This window comes from Megalops cyprinoides, chromosome 6 (assembly GCF_013368585.1).
Source record: "Megalops cyprinoides isolate fMegCyp1 chromosome 6, fMegCyp1.pri, whole genome shotgun sequence".
NCBI classification, from domain to species: Eukaryota; Metazoa; Chordata; class Actinopteri; order Elopiformes; family Megalopidae; genus Megalops; species Megalops cyprinoides.
Window position 1 is genome coordinate 41,330,891 of NC_050588.1, and position 16,220 is coordinate 41,347,110.

Here is a 16,220-nt window from a genome sequence, read left to right on the forward strand (position 1 = left end):
CAGATTACCATCCATATGTTTTACCATAGAGAAAAAGCTAAACAGTATTAACTGTTTGGATGTCAATTTAACTAAAAAAGACGAGACTGTAACTACTATTGTTTCTAGGTTCTAGGCTGAAGTATCCCATTCCTCACCACTGAAAAGAGGTGAGAATCAGCTACACAGATTGCAGTGCATTTGTAGCAATGAAGAGGAATTTGATGCACAAAATGACTCCCTGCTTTAGCCATTTTGTTCTTGGGGTTACCTTGCAGCACCTCTGGCTAATGATGGTCTGTCCCTGATGTTGCAGTGATGTGTGTGTGGGTGATTTTGTCCTCTTCATATGAATGTGATAAATGATGTGTGTGATGTTGATTGCTGTGAAAATAATGTGAATCTTCACAGTGATTCAGTATTGCTGTGCATCCCAGCTGATGGCTCAGTCTGACTTCATATCATTTTCACAAACAAATCAGTCTGAATGAAAACTGTACCAATAAACTAGCGATTTCATAGAATCTGAAAAAATGTGAAAGTGCTCAATAAAAGGACTAATCATAAAGATTAAATATTGAGTAAAACTGAGAATAATTTAAAATGCATAAAATGCAATGATGCAATCCAGTAGAATGGTTCCCAAACAAATCAGTCATACACTGTGTTTGTAGCTGAACTGAAGACTCATTAATGCAATCTCTTAAAAGTCACCTTAAAGTGGTGTTTTTTAATAGATGGAAGAATGAAATGAGTAAATTGTTTGGTGCTAGTAAAACATTTCTTATGTAACAAGGACAGAAATAAACAAATGCACTCACTTCAAGCGCTTCAGCATAAATGTCTTCCCTTATGCCTAAACCACAGATTCTCTCCGTAATGGTGCAGAGTCAGGATGTTTCTACTCCATGCTCTCATCCCCAGATCCAGGCGATGCAATGGCCGGGCGGAGTCCGGCAGGTGCCCGCCTCCATCTGTAGCCAGCCGTGCCGCCCGGGCGAGCGGAAGAAGACGGTGAAGGGAACCCCCTGCTGCTGGCATTGTGAGCGCTGCGACGGCTACCAGTACCAGGCCGACACCTACACCTGCAAGATGTGCCGCTTCGACCTGCAGCCCAACGAGAACCACACAGGCTGCCGGCCCATCCCCATCGTGACGCTGGAGTGGAGCTCACCCTGGGCGCTGATCCCCGTGTTCATCGCTGTGCTGGGCATTCTGGCCACCCTGCTGGTGGTGCTCACCTTCATCCGCTACAACGACACACCCATCGTCAAGGCGTCAGGCCGCGAGCTGAGCTACGTGCTGCTGACCGGCATCTTCCTGTGCTACGCCACCACCTTCCTGATGATCGCGGTGCCCGATGTGGCTGTCTGCTCTCTGCGCCGCATCTTCCTGGGGCTCGGAATGAGCATCAGCTACTCCGCCCTGCTGACCAAGACCAACCGCATCTACCGCATCTTCGAGCAGGGCAAAGTGTCGGTCAGTGCCCCGCGCTTCATCAGCCCCTCCTCTCAGCTGGTCATCACCTTCAGCCTGATCTCCGTGCAGCTGCTGGGCGTGTGTGTCTGGTTTGGTGTGGCCCCCTCCCAGGCGCTGGTGGACTACAAGGACCAGCGCACCGCTGACCCCGCCCTCGCCCGCGGCATCCTCAAGTGCGACATCTCGGACCTGTCGCTCATCTGCCTGCTGGGCTACAGCATGCTGCTGATGGTCACCTGCACCGTCTACGCCATCAAGACCCGCGGCGTCCCCGAAACCTTCAACGAGGCCAAGCCCATCGGCTTCACCATGTACACCACCTGCATCGTCTGGCTGGCCTTCATACCCATCTTCTTCGGAACCTCGCAGTCTGCTGAGAAGGTGAGCGAATGCACACATCCCTGCTGCCCTGTTTACCTAACATCTCTACCACTCAAACAGCAATGAAAACAACTCAAATGGTATCAGCCATTTTCATGGCAGTCCTGAATTCCTGAAGCCTCTTGGCAACATGCACAAAGTGACTGATGAGCATTGTTAAATGGTCTGTTTCAGCAAATTTGCAATTGTTAAAAATCAGCCAAGCATAAGAAAAATCATTTCTTTCATAATGCACATTCACATTAATCACAGAATTTCTTCTTGAGGGGAGTTCTTTAAAAGTAGAGAGAGAGGGCTCTTTTTAATAGCTTTGCAGGTCTCATACATTAGGGATGCTGCAGTTGTATGTATGTATCAGATTCTTCAGTTTGTAGATTTGGCTGTTGATCAGCTGTGCTTACACTTTCAATCTTCATTCATGAAAAATTTCTTTGTTACTTTTCTTCCAATGGAATTTCCAATATGGATTGTGTTGAAAAGTGAGAGAGTGTATTCTAATAAAAGAGAAGTGTAGAATCAATACATTAATCGCCAGCAATCACGAGGGATGCGAAGATAGAGTTCTACCCACAAACTGAAACACGTGTGTCTGCGCGTGTGTGTGTGTGTGTATGCGTGCGTGTGTGTGTGTATGCGTGTGTGTGTGTGTGTGTGTGTGTGTGTGTGTGTGTGTGTATGCGTGTGTGTGTGTGTGTGTGTGTGTGTGTGTGTGTGTGTGTGTGTGTATGCGTGTGTGTGTGTGTGTGTGTGTATGCGTGTGTGTGTGTGTGTGTGTGTGTGTGTGTGTGTGTATGCGTGTGTGTGTGTGTGTGTGTGTGTGTGTGTGTGTGTGTGTGTGTGTGTGTGTGTGTGTATGCGTGTGTGTGTGTGTGTGTGTGTGTGTGTGTGTGTGTGTGTGTGTGTGTGCGCGTGTGCGTGTGCGTGTGCGTGTGTGTGTGTGCGTGCGTGTGTGATGATTAGTTCAGAGCAGCAGCTGCCCTGTTGACAGTGGAGTCAGATCCTTAGAGGCAGGCACATGAGTGTCAGTGCAGTATGGATTTGCTGTATTGAGCTGTTGTTCCCCAGCAGATGACTGAAGACTGTAGTAATGCAAACACAGCACAAACACACACAAACCCTGATTATAGAAACTAAGTGCAGTTTCTTTTGTTTGTTTTAATCCCCATCATTGTCTCAGGCAGAAAGCGTGAGTGTGTGAGGTGTCTGCACAGGTGTGTAGATGGGCACATGCTGTCTAGAGCAGAGCCATGGCAGGGTGTGCAGCATATGGGTGGCAGTGTAGCATGCTGGTTAAGGAGCAGGACTTGTAAAAGGTTGCCGGTTTGATTCGCCACTGGCGCACTGCAGTTGTACCCTTGGGCAAAATACTTAACCCACTATTGTCTCAGTAAATATCCAGCTGTATAAATAGATAAAATTGTAAAAAAAATTGTAACTGATGTAAGTTGCTCTGGATAAGAGCATCTGCAAAATGCCAATAAATGCCAATCTCCAACTCCGAATCACACTCAAGTGCATCAAATACCACAGACATGCACAGACAACCCTGAAATCCTGGCCATACGAGCAGGCAGTTATCTGATCCTGACTTCAGACCCTTTCAGTGTAGCTGACGGCAGTGTTGGATTGTATACGAGAGATTTGCTCATCAGCTAGCATTGCTGTTGCACTGAAGTTGTTCTGCCTTCTTTATTGTTGGAAGTAAATAAGTGCAGCCAGGTCTGAGGAGCTGTGTGATGTGTTTCCCGCCCAGCTCATCAGCAGAGCGTTGTGCAGCAGTGAAACCGTGACACGTGGAATTAGAGTGTTTGGGAGGAAGGAGGTGGGTTGCTTCTTGAGACAAGTGTACAGGGAGTCTCACAGAGGGGCCCTCTGTCTGACACCCCAACATTACGTCCTTTCAGCAGGGCGGGGTGGTGTGGGGCAAGCTGACGGGTGTGAGAGGTGGTGTGGGTGTAGGGACAGTGCATGTCCTGCCGCAGACAGAAAGGAATACGGTGCATTGATCTGCAGTGTGTGCACCCGCCATGTTCTTCAGTTACTCTCCAGACCTGGGTCTATGGGGAATCAGGACCATTTTGGCTCTGAATTCATAGTCTGCTTCCACAACACTGGCTGAGTTTGAAGGTTTCTATCTTTACCCTGATGTCATATTAGGTTTTTCTGTGGATATCATGCATATTATGAGAAAATGATGACAAAATAAGATGGTGATGCATTCACCTCATAAAGACATCTAACATGTCTGATCATGAATTAAACATTAACATTTTCATGTTTGTTTTTGCATTCACTCTGAAGTTAAACTTCAGTGCAGCTACAATATTTTTTTTTCTGCAAGTAAGACAAATCTACTGAATAAATATGAAGGCCCCATGATAAGTCTTTTGTTTTATCGAGTGCTCATGCTGAAGATGTTGAATATCAAATCCCTTCAGTGTAAATTTAGCTGACAGCAGTCATTTAGTTATGATGGAACAGCCAGGCGTTTCCATGGTGTTGACGTACAGCCACCTCCCAGAGGACACCAGGAGAAACACACACTCACTGGGTCTACACACAGGAAGCCCTGTAGTGCTGGAAGGATGTTCCTCAGCTCATCCAGTGGGGTGGAGCTGATCAAACTCATTGGGATCATATCTGCACTTCTCAGTCTGTCATGCAGCGGGGGGGGGGGGGGGGGGGGGTGCTGGAGCAGGACTCTGGAGACACACATGGCTACATACAATCCCCTATCTGAACTGCATTCCATTCTAGCACAACACACTCAGATTTCTGTTATGTCCTTGTGTATAATAATTCCAACATGAAAATAATATTAATTTGATTAAAAATAAAGTATAAATAAGCAATCTGAGGTGAAAAAAACTGAGTCTCTGATAGAATTTTGGAGGAAACTATACAAAACTGGTGACTTGAGGTTTCTTAGAGGAACAGATGGAGTCATAAACGAACATCAGGAGGTGTCTGCCTGCATGCAGTGCATGCACTTCATTTATGCTACTTCCTCCAAGTTAACACTCTTTCACAGGAGAGTGTGGTAATGCCTGCACACTGTGTAATGACTGTGTTTTTCAGTTAGCATTATAAGTGGTCATTCTCCTGTCAGTCTTGTATGTCAAAAACTACACTGAACAGGACTCCAGCAGAGTGTTGCCTGTTAACTTAGGAATTTTTTTGAAGTCAGTCTAAAAGCAGTGGTATTTTGGGCTGAAGCTGGTTATTGGCTGATGCAGGTTCCTCCACAGAGTACACGAACATTCTGCGGTGAGTAAGCCCATAAGGCTGTCCTTCCCCATTGGCTCATTAAGTTTGAAAAGGAGGAGTCATTCCAGGCTTCTGTCCTTATCTGTCCTTTCCCAGCACTCACTTGAGATGCCACACAAACCAGCCTTTTATATGATGAAAAATGGGGGCATTTTATTCTGGGAAGCTGGAGTGTTGGCAGTGTGCTGAGTCCTCCCTACACTGGGCCATCAACAGCAGCAGCAGAACAGCAGGGCGTGCTCAGAAGCTGCGTGACTGAGGGGATCCTGCCTGTAAATTTATAGGTTATTTCCCATTGCTATTAACAGAGGTACATCATTGTTCACAGAGGTACTCGTCTTTTAAACGTTCTTCTTCTTTCTGCAGATGTTGAACATAAGAACATATTATAACAAGAACAGGCCATTCGGCCTAACTAAGCCATTACAGTTAAAGAGAAGAGAGCAGATTCCACCTGTAACTATAGCCGTCTCTCCCAACATTCTTCCCTTACACTCTTGATTGTTATGAGATGTTTTTGAACTCTGACAATGTGCATGACTCCAAGCCCAGTTAAGGTATGTTTCAGTGTTTATGTGTGACAGGTCATGATGTGGAGTTTACACAGAGCAGCGTTAATCTGTAACCTGCCTATGTGACTGTATCACACACAGAGCAGTGTTACCCCCATTTCTTTGCATAGTCTACATGATTAGCACCACTTTGGGATATAAAGGTTGAAATCCTATTAAGGGGAGCTAGTTCACAGACAGGTCCACTGTGTTGTAACAGCCTCCGAATGTTCTGTTGTTTTTCTTTAAAGGGAGAGAGTTAGGGCAACACAGAATGAAGGTTCCCAGCAGGATTGATGAAGTGCCACAGGTTAGACGCCTCTTAAGGCTGGGGAAGCACCAATAATCAGCGTAGCATTGCAGAAAATGTACAAACAAAGCAGCTGAAGTAGCAGCGCTACAACAGCTACAAGAGAAAAAGAACAGTGGAAAGGAGAGGTGAGGTTAACTAACTGCAGGGGGTTATCAGGTGCGCTCTGAGGGTGGGAAGAGGGATGAAAAGAGGTATTTTGCAGTATATCCATGTGCTTTCACCCTGATATTACTGTATAATGCAGTGAGGATCAAGAGGGCCAGAGAGCAGCAGGTCACTCAGGCTGTGTATACACTTACTTACAGCATTTGGGAGGAATGACTGGATATGAAATGTCAGAGAAAAATGGCACTACAAAATACCTGCCATTTTAACAATATCACCATTGATTTATCGCTTTTGTTTTGGGTCTGGCTTGTATCACTGTAGTGGAACCATATTCACAAGCACTCAACTCAACTGGCATCATCTCAGTTCGAACATACTGCAGCCCTGAGTGCTGGTGAGGGAGGGTGTTTTTACATCCAGTGCAGAGTGAAAGGGGTCAGAGTGCAGCCGGAGTAGAATGGTCTCTGTTTCATGCTTATGTTTACACTAGTATAAATTTGCAAAGGTTGCAAAGTCGGTGCCCAGATGGGGTATTTCTGTTGTTGCTTTAGCAACATACTTGATATTTCAGTAAATGTATAACTTGGTAAAAGTAGGCTATATACGCAGTGTAAGTCACTGTAACATCTGATTAGGAAGTAAATGATGTATTGGTGAGTTTTCTCTCGCCTCTTGCCGCAGATGTACATCCAGACGACCACTCTGACCATCTCCGTGAGCCTGAGTGCCTCGGTGTCGCTGGGATTGCTTTACATGCCCAAGGTGTACGTGGTGCTCTTCCACCCGGAGCAGAACGTGCCCAAACGCACACGAAGCCTGAAGGCCGTGGTCACCGCCGCCACCATGTCCAACAAGTTCAATCCCAAGGCCAGCCTGCGGCCCAATGGGGAGGCCAATACCGAGCTGTGCGACAGCCTGGAGACGCACGGTGAGTCTGACACAGAAGGCACAGGTCAAAGGTCAGGGGACAGGAGTCCTGAAGCACTGGCAATGGCCTGAGCATTTCATATGTATATATGTGTAATATGTGTATGTAATAATGAACATATATGAAATATGTATGACAAATACAAAAAATTGTTTTTACCTTCATTTTACAGATAGTTATCTGATGTATCTGGAAACTAGAAAATATGGGTGAAATTTATAAGCCAAAATCAAAGTCTGTTAAATCTATAAATATCTTCTGATGCTCTGACACATAGCGGGGGCTGGACAGCAGGACATGTCTCTTGCTGCAGAATTCCACAGGGGCAAATTCACATCAGACGTTTCAGCTTGGGCTGTTTGAGAAGCATCTGCTGTGATGAAGGATGAACATCATTCTTTGATAATTTATTCATCATAGAAAAGCTATATTAGCAAACCCTAAACATGGGAAATGTCAATTTTCATGTCCAGGAAATTAACACTAATGAAACACACACACACACACACACACAAATATTCACACAAGCAGACCCTATAGATGGCAGGGGTGATAGCATGCACCTGCAGCTGATAAACCACACTTCCCTCTGATGACTTTCCCTTATATCCCTGTACTGCTAAACTGAGGAAGTTGCTTTAATAAGTCATGCAACAATCAGGTGGGTAAGAGTGAGAAGGGAGAAGCGTGTGGGATCAGCTGATACGGGATCAGCCCGAATGTTAATTATGTGAATCAGGTTTGTTTGTTGCTGAAACTCGGGATGGGGGATGGGTGTGGTGTTACCTGCCTTCACACACCCACCAAGCATGCTGTAATTACACAGCAGAGATGGGCTTTTCAAGATGACTGCAACATTTTAAAATCCACCTCTCAAACCATGTTCCATGGGCGTGGTCCTTCCTGACTGGACTAAGGACATCTCACTTGGGTGGGGAGGGAAGGTGTATGTGTGGCTCTCAGTCTTGTTCATTGACTGTACTCCATATGAGAAGCATTCTGTGTCAATGCCTTTGTTCTCCAGAGAGCAAGGGGTTGTCATAGGAAACATGCTGAATGTTAAATCTGCCTACTGCTCTTCATAAAGCTATATGTATTGAAGAAGCCGTTTTCTGTTAATGACCATCTTGTCATGGGGAATGTTCTAACTGTTCTAGTCAGAGCTGTTGAAAAATATCTCATCTTTCTAACAATGCCTTGCATGATTAAGCTCTGGGATTCACCCACATGCACTGGAGGTGAAGCTATTGGTACTTCACTGTTTTTTTTCACTTGCTCTCTCTGGTTAACTCTGTTGCTGTGCCTCTCCTTCTCTTTCTCTCTCTCCCTTTCTCTTTCTTTCTCTTTTAAAGCACTAACAACCAAGCAAACATACATCAGCTACAGCAACCATGCCATATAGAAGGGACAAGCCATCTCCAGTGAATAGGACTCGCAAATAGGACAGCATTTACGCTGAGGCGCAGTGACAAAAAAGCAGTGGGCAAAAAGGAAGAAATGTCCCTTGGGGAAAAACGCAGAACTAAAATAAAACCTGTGAAGACTTTCAGGGGCTCCCCAATGCGAAGGGGAAGCACACTGAGCGTCAGGGAAGCGACAGGAAGCGACAGCGGCCCAGCGACTGTCAGACTGGCAGACGTTTCTATGGCAACTGCAGAAGGGATGGCTTCAGGACTCAGGTTTTTTCCCTCTGGAGTTAGCATCATGGCATGCTTTCATTGCTGAGACATCCTCAAACAACTTGACAGGAATTTTGTTTTCGAGAGAGAGCTGCGAGAGGAATAAAAAGCCTGTGTTAACATGCAGTGCTGTAGTTTGCCTGTTGTGTGAACAGTGATGCTGCTACTTCCCATCCCATGTGAGGATGCAGAAGAGCTGAAGGTGAGATCATTGATGCACCTGTACTTGCTTTCAGTGGGTTTCATATTTGGACTGAGTATGAAAACATGGCCAAGTTTGACTTTGAGGAAACGTCTTTTAACTAGATGTTAAATGGAGGTCCGATTTAATATTTGTCTATCTATACACAATGTGCAACAGCCAGTCAGGTCTGTTTGTATTTATGACCTTAATTATTGGAGTCATGAAGGAGTAACTTATTTCTGTGGCATATTGTGAGATAAAATGATTCTAAATACAGAGGTAATTTCTGCAAGCTGCTTCCACACATGCAACATAAAAGGAAGAAAAAAAGATGCCAGGGTGATACAATGTCACTGTCTCTATGGTGATTGTTTACTGATGTTGAGCATGCCTGTCTGAAAATACTGTCTGTACTGTGTGGTCAAACTCTACGGAATGCAAGCTGCGTGAAGACTATGGTGAAACTTGGTTATAATGCTGTTGCTGTATAGGTCCAAACCAAATTCAAACTGGTCAGGGTCTAATGATTTATCTTAAGTTTTATTTGTTTGTTGTTTTTTCTAATATTGTTAGTAAAAACCCTACAGATGACTGCCCTGTGCTGTAAGCTAACACTGCCCTTCAATGTATCACTCTGATCTCAGCACAATTCTGGCCTCTAGACCACACGCTGTCACAATACACCTATCCGTTATGAGACTGATTAGGGAGCCTTAAATATAGTGCCATTTTTTTACATTTAAATCATTGCCAAGCTTGTTATTTTGGGCAGCTACAAACAGCTTGGTCACTATTTCAAACCAGAAGTTAATGAAAGTGCAGGTACAGGACTGGGAAGACCATTACATAAAAAGTAAATGTAAAAATTAATTATAAAGGCAGGTTATTGCTTGAGGGCTCACAAAATCATCAAAGTTATAAAAACAGCTGTTTATGCAAACTATTTTTACAAGCAATTAATGAACCAACAACATAAAAAAGAACAAAACAAAGATCAAGCCCTCTGATGCCTTGCTTGAGTGTTTCAGTTTCATCTGCTGACTCATTCACCATTCATCCTCTTCCAAAGCAGGAATGTTGTCTTACAACTTGCCTTTTCAGAATCCCATGCGCTTTGAAAATCTGCACCATTATTTTGAAAGACATCAGGGACACTGAGGACCAGAAGGAAACATGACTGGAGACATTTAAAAAGCATAAATACAATGAACAAAATAGTTTCTTTTATTTTAATATTTACAACTCAGCTCTTTGCTTTGACAAATAGCAAGCGTTTTTTCATCTCTGCCGATATCTTGTGGGATGTTTGTGATTGTGCATACTACTATACTTCATTTCCCTCTATTCCAGTGTTCTCCACACAGTCGGTGTTGCACAATAGCATCTGTAAGTGCTGACCAAATTCAACAGCAAGTTCATGTACGTTATTAAAATTGACTGATGATGTCTGCTTTATGTACTGAAATATTAAAAAAGGAAAGGAAAAAGAAAAATACAGTGCCTGGATAATTATGACATCTATAAAATAAGAAAAATGTGTGTTGTGCATGGTCATTTTTATACATATTTCTAATAAAAACTGTTTTGCACATACATGGTGGTGTTGATCATTTGAAAGATTTATCTGGCATTGTCCCAGACTTTTCTAATTTTCCACCAAAATGTGGTCTGTGTCTTCCATAGCCTGAGAGGCCTACATTTCCCTAAAGCTGTGATTCAATATCTTTAATGCTTCTGTCAGTAAACCTGGGGGTTAACAATGCCCTGCTCTTAATCACCTAATCAGTATAATGTTAAATATAAATATATCTAGTATAATGTCATTACTAATTACCAACATTTATGTGCTATAAAAGACTTTTAAAACACATTTCTTAAGCTACATGAGAAAAAGATTTTGATTTTGATTTTGAAGATAGTTGATGCATTACCCACAGAAACAGTTAAATTATTTACTGTGTCAAGGGGAACGGTGTGGAAAATGATGACAGCACATTCCTTGTATTGGCAGCACAAATCTGAATATATTGTAGTCATACCACTTTTACCAATATTAGCATTTCCCCAACTCTTTACCACGTTGTACATTTGGATGTGATTTAAACATTCAAATACCTTATTCGATTGACGATATGATGAAACAACACAGCCAAGCTAGTACCTTTTATAAATTCTGATTGTTGCACATATATAACTGTTAAACTACTGTAAATACTATGTAGCCATGCTTATGTGCACTGTAGTTACACTCCAGCTAAGTAGGTACAGTGTGACAACACAGGTATTGGGGCCTGGAATCCCGCATTTGTAATTTATCAAGTTGAAGCTGTTCTTGAAGTCCTGCAAGGCTGTATATAGACAAATTACTGTAGGTTAGCTTACATGTTGTTATTGCCAATAGAGTGGAGATGTGGAAAGTGTTTAATTGCAGTATTGTAGGATTCTTGGCTAGGGTTCTAGAATGCTTTGGTACTGTAGGGTTCTTGGCTAGGGGTCTAGCATGCACTGTTTCAGTGCAGTTAGTTCTGTGTCCACCCATCTCCTGCACACTAAAGGATTTGGAGGGAGGTGGAGTGCACACATGATACACTTTTCCATCCCATTGCCAACTTTTGTGTGGGTCATAGTGGGTAGAAAAAGTAATGATCATCCCAGTTAAAAGAGTAACTTTTCTATAACTGAATCAGAGCCACCTGTTAGAGAGCAGTGCTGTTTCATCAGACTCAACCATTTTTATTCATCCAAATAACACTGTTTTTAGAATTAGCGCAAATGCTTATTTTCTGCAACATGAATAACTCACAGTTAACCTTTACCAACAAGGGAATAAATATTTTCTAGCTGAAATCCTCTCCCTCCAACTTTCTTCTCCATGTCCAGTTTAGAGGCTACACACACTGCAATATGTTAATTTCATAAGAGCTTCTGTGTTTGTGTATATTTGCCAATGCTGGGATTGACCACTTTCTCTTGCCTTTTGCCTGCTCTGATCCCTAAATTGCAGTAACCCACACATTCACATGCCATACTGCACCCAGAATGCCTTCTGCTAATGTGAATCACCAAGAAAAAGTCATAGATAAGACAAATACATACATTTATATGAAAAGCCCAGATTACATGAAGTAACTACTTTTGAGTGACATGTGACATACTGTATCCACCAAAGATAGTGGAAGACAAATCAAACTCTAATGTTTCTGTCAAAAACAGAAATCATCAGCTCTGAATGCATAATGCGGTCAAAGACACATTCTGCAGTCAACTAGCCACTAGAGGGCAGAGCTGAGACCTTCCCTGCATACCCTCCTAAATACTGAGAAGCTTCTTTACTGCACTGACCCTATCTGTACTGATGTTGTCTCTCGGCTCTGGGCCCAATGAGGGTCTCTTTAAAATGAGAGCCCAGAGACAACATCAACATCCCTGCCCCCACCAAAAAAAAAAAAAAAAACACGAACGTGCTACTGTCTCCAGGCTGCAGGGGAGAGAAGTACAGAAACAGTGAGGTTATGAAGAAGGCATGCTGGTTTCCTGACACTCTCTTTCTTCACAGATGCTTGATGTATTTTAAAGCTTCCTGCGGAGGACGTGTGTAGATGCTGAGGGGAACTGATCCACAGAGCAGAGCAGCCGGTCTCTGTCAGGTGTGCTCAGGTTTTAAACATCATGGTGACTCATCTTTAACTGAACACAGCAGCATCTCAGTGCAGGAGTCCTGCAGGGTGACAGCAGACACATGGTATTTGACCAGACGCAGAGTCTGTCCCCTGCAGTGGCTGAGCTGTAGCTGGGACTGTGCTGCTAGTGCATCTCTAAGCACAGGTGACATGGAGCAGCTGCCTATGGGAAGCTTGTTTCAAGGCCGGTGCTGTGTGCTATTTGAGCAAGGTACTTTCAGCTGGATACGTGAAATATGTGCAAATGTGTGCTATGGAGGTCACTGTGGCTAAGAGTGTCTGTGAAGACTGATGATACTGGTCTGACAACTGCTCTTCTCCAATGTGTTTGTATAATGATTTGTTCACTGGTGTGTGGAGCCTTTTTCTATAACTAATGAAGTTATGAACCATTGCAACCCACGAAAAGTGGTAAATGTTGAGGAATTATGTGAGCATTAGAATGCTTTGCCTGAATAAACTTCCTGCATAATGGATCACCATGTGGAAGGATAACTGAAGTTCCAAATAAACATTCCAGAAGATACTTTAAACAATCCCTGCGCAATTAACCAAACCCAGTCAAACCAAGGAAACTGTCATTAGTCCGCGCTCTCCTAATCATACGTTGTTCATTTGGGTGATATCTGTCTTTAATCATCTTTAATTTTACTTTATTATGAATGTGGGTGCACAGATGTGTCCATGCGACGCACCGTGTGAGACGTACCGTGTGAGACGTACCGTGTGAGATGCATCGTGTGAGACTCACCGTGTGAGACGCACCGTGTGAGATGCACCGTGTGAGATGCACCGTGTGAGATGCACCGTGTGAGACTCACTGTGTGAGACAGACTGTGTAAGACGCACTGTGTGAGATGCACTGTGTGAGACTCACTGTGTGAGACTCACTGTGTGAGACGCACTGTGTGAGACGCACTGTGTGAGACAGACTGTGTGAGACGCACTGTGGGAGACGCACTGTGTGAGACTCACTGTGGGAGATGCACTGTGTGAGACAGACTGTGTGAGACAGACTGTGTAAGACGCACTGTGGGAAATGCACTGTGTGAGACGCACCGTGTGAGACGCACCGTGTGAGACACACTGTGTGAGAGGCATTGTGGGATATTGGATTTATTGAAATCGCACAGTGGAGGACACTTTACAACTGCCATTCCCAAACGTGTGTGAATTACACATAAAAGTGCCATTATCAAACAATTCTGAGCCATAAAGTTCAGTAAGCATTATAAAGCAGGTGGGTTCGCCATCTTAAATTAGCCTCTTAACCTCCAGTTGAAATACATCAGACAGACTTGAAAGGAAAAATAGAAGGTGTGCCTCCCCAGAGCCCTCCTCCCTCAGAGAAGTGTCTCATTTTCAGTGACACCACATTGGATCCATCCCCCTGTCCAGTTTGCATTCTTTCCACATACAAAGCAGAGCCAAGTGGGGGAGGTAATTATTCATACAGAATCACTAAAGACAATAAAAGACGCATCAGCCTGACAGAAAGAGAACCCATTTGCAGTTTTACATTGTGCACATTTGCGTAATTGTTTTTCATAATTGCATGTGTGGCAGACAGAATGAGAGCTGGGAACCATGACATTATATTTAAATTGATGGTTACAGAAGGGCTGATCCTTCAATCCCTTGCTCCTGTGGTGACACAATCCAACCTTAAATAGCCCTGTTCCTCTCAAGAACTCTGAATGGGTAGCCATTCATTTGGAGTATAGAAGGGGAGAGAAATAACAGTGTTGTCTCACAGAGGAGAAAGATACATTCTCATATATAAAATGGCAACTAGCAAATGTCAAGACAAATAAATGATCCATCTGGATGTATACACACCTCTATGCACATGGGAAGCACATACAGAGATTTTTATTTTCATTTTGTAGATGTGAAAAAGAATTATTGCTGTGCGTTTTTGTCGGTGCCATCTACACTGGAAGTACAATGTTCCAGTACTCAGAAGAAGCTGTGTGTCCACCAGTTTACATCACTTCTTGATACAAACATGGCAATAAGACTGAAGTAGCTGACAGGTCATTTGCGATCATGTGCTTGCAAATGGTCCACTTATATTACTGCACACGAAAACAGTATGACAGAATCTGCAATGACTTACTCTGCTCCTCATTCATCTTGACCACATGGAGCACAAAGACATGATTCATTAATGAAGCCATTTAAAATAAAATTTTAGTCTCTTTCAGCAAGTTTGATTTGTTCTGCTGGAAAACAGCATTGGTGGACCATCACAATGTGCATGTATGAAAGCAGTGATTTGTGCTATGCGTAACCTTTGGACATTTGGAGTGGTGTTATAGATTACAGTTTTTTTACAAGCGTTTATCTATACTTAGGACACTTTTTCTAAACTGTTAACACAGCAACACACCTACATTACACAATTAGCCAAATAGTTAATTTTCTGCTCAAAACCACATTTTGTTCATTAAATGCCAACTCTACATTTCAAAATGCAAAAAAAACTTTCTCTACATACACTAAATCTGAAATATGAAAACACGGTAAACCCGACTCAATATCAAATCATTCTTTCAAAACACCAGTGCATGTTTTCTATCCAACAGGGACATATAGTTAATCATAGCACAATGACTTTCAAAATACTAACAGTTGATGGCATTATAAAAACTGCATTACTTTTCATGTTTCAGTTCTACCTGCATACAATAGACAATATGAAATCCATTGTTTTTTGTAAATCAGTTTCCTTTTACTGTAAACCACTCTACATTTTTTGGTTGAGTGTCGAATGTGTGCATTTTTGGCAACATACTATCTAAAAGTGAATGAGTCATCTTTACTTTATAGAATGTACAGTAGAAAAAAATAGTATGTGACAGAATTGCTGCAGTAAAAGCTTTATTAGCAACATGAAATTGCTGCCAGTGATCAACAAAAAATCCAACATACATGGCCTTTGTTTCCAAATGTGTAAAAATAAAATACACAAATACAGTAAAAAGGCACAGAAGGGAAAAAACACAAAAATGCACAGTCCTGTTCTAATCTATCTGATCTTCAGCATTTGGCCGCATGTTCTCATCCACATCACATCTTATGTCGTCTCTCGCTATGCACCTTGGATAGAAATGTTCGGCATGCCTTATCCACCACTGGCAGTCTTCAGCTGAAATGTCTCTGCAGCCGGCATCCATTGCATCCAGGAGGGACATTTGGTCATGTGATGCACGCATTCTTACTCCTCACCCCCTACCTATCCTTGTCCCTTGTCCTGGTCCAGCTATTCCTCTGCCTGGTCCAGCTACTCCTCTGCCTGGTCCGGCTACTCCTCTCCCGGGTCCAGCTACTCTTCTGCCTGGTCCAGCTACTCCTCTCACTGGTCCTCTTCCCCTCCCTCATCCAACTATTCCTCTCCCTTGTCCAGACATTATTTTTTCTCTCTCTGCTCCTCTGTGTTGTTCTGTATTCACATTGAACAAAATCAATGCAAAAAGTCCCCTTTTTACTGTATATGTCCATATAAATTGAAAGAACTTCAACACCTGGCTATGTCTGTGATTGAGATTGGAATCAGCTGTGGTTGGTCTATTTTACACAACTTACATCATGTACTTCTCAATGTTTCAATGATCTGTTCATTCAAAAATGCTAATCAGTGGTTTCAATATAGCTATTGAGCTGCTGTT

At 43.1% G+C, this 16,220-nt stretch overlaps 1 protein-coding gene across 3 annotated transcripts in view; it reads left to right on the plus strand.

Moving 5' to 3' along the window:
- Positions 1 to 8,519, plus strand: part of LOC118778909 (metabotropic glutamate receptor 4-like) — a 94,265-nt gene extending 85,746 nt beyond the window's left edge. For 2 of the 3 annotated variants that reach the window (XM_036530704.1, XM_036530706.1), the window contains 3 exons: positions 904 to 1,839; positions 6,760 to 7,006; positions 8,359 to 8,519. In XM_036530704.1, the coding sequence (XP_036386597.1) occupies positions 904 to 1,839; positions 6,760 to 7,006; positions 8,359 to 8,408 (1,233 nt within the window). In that variant the 3' untranslated portion in view covers positions 8,409 to 8,519. The remainder of the gene's footprint in view (positions 1 to 903; positions 1,840 to 6,759; positions 7,007 to 8,358) is intronic. The other variant, XM_036530705.1, reaches the window with a different exon arrangement.
- The last annotated feature ends 7,701 nt before the right edge of the window (positions 8,520 to 16,220 follow it).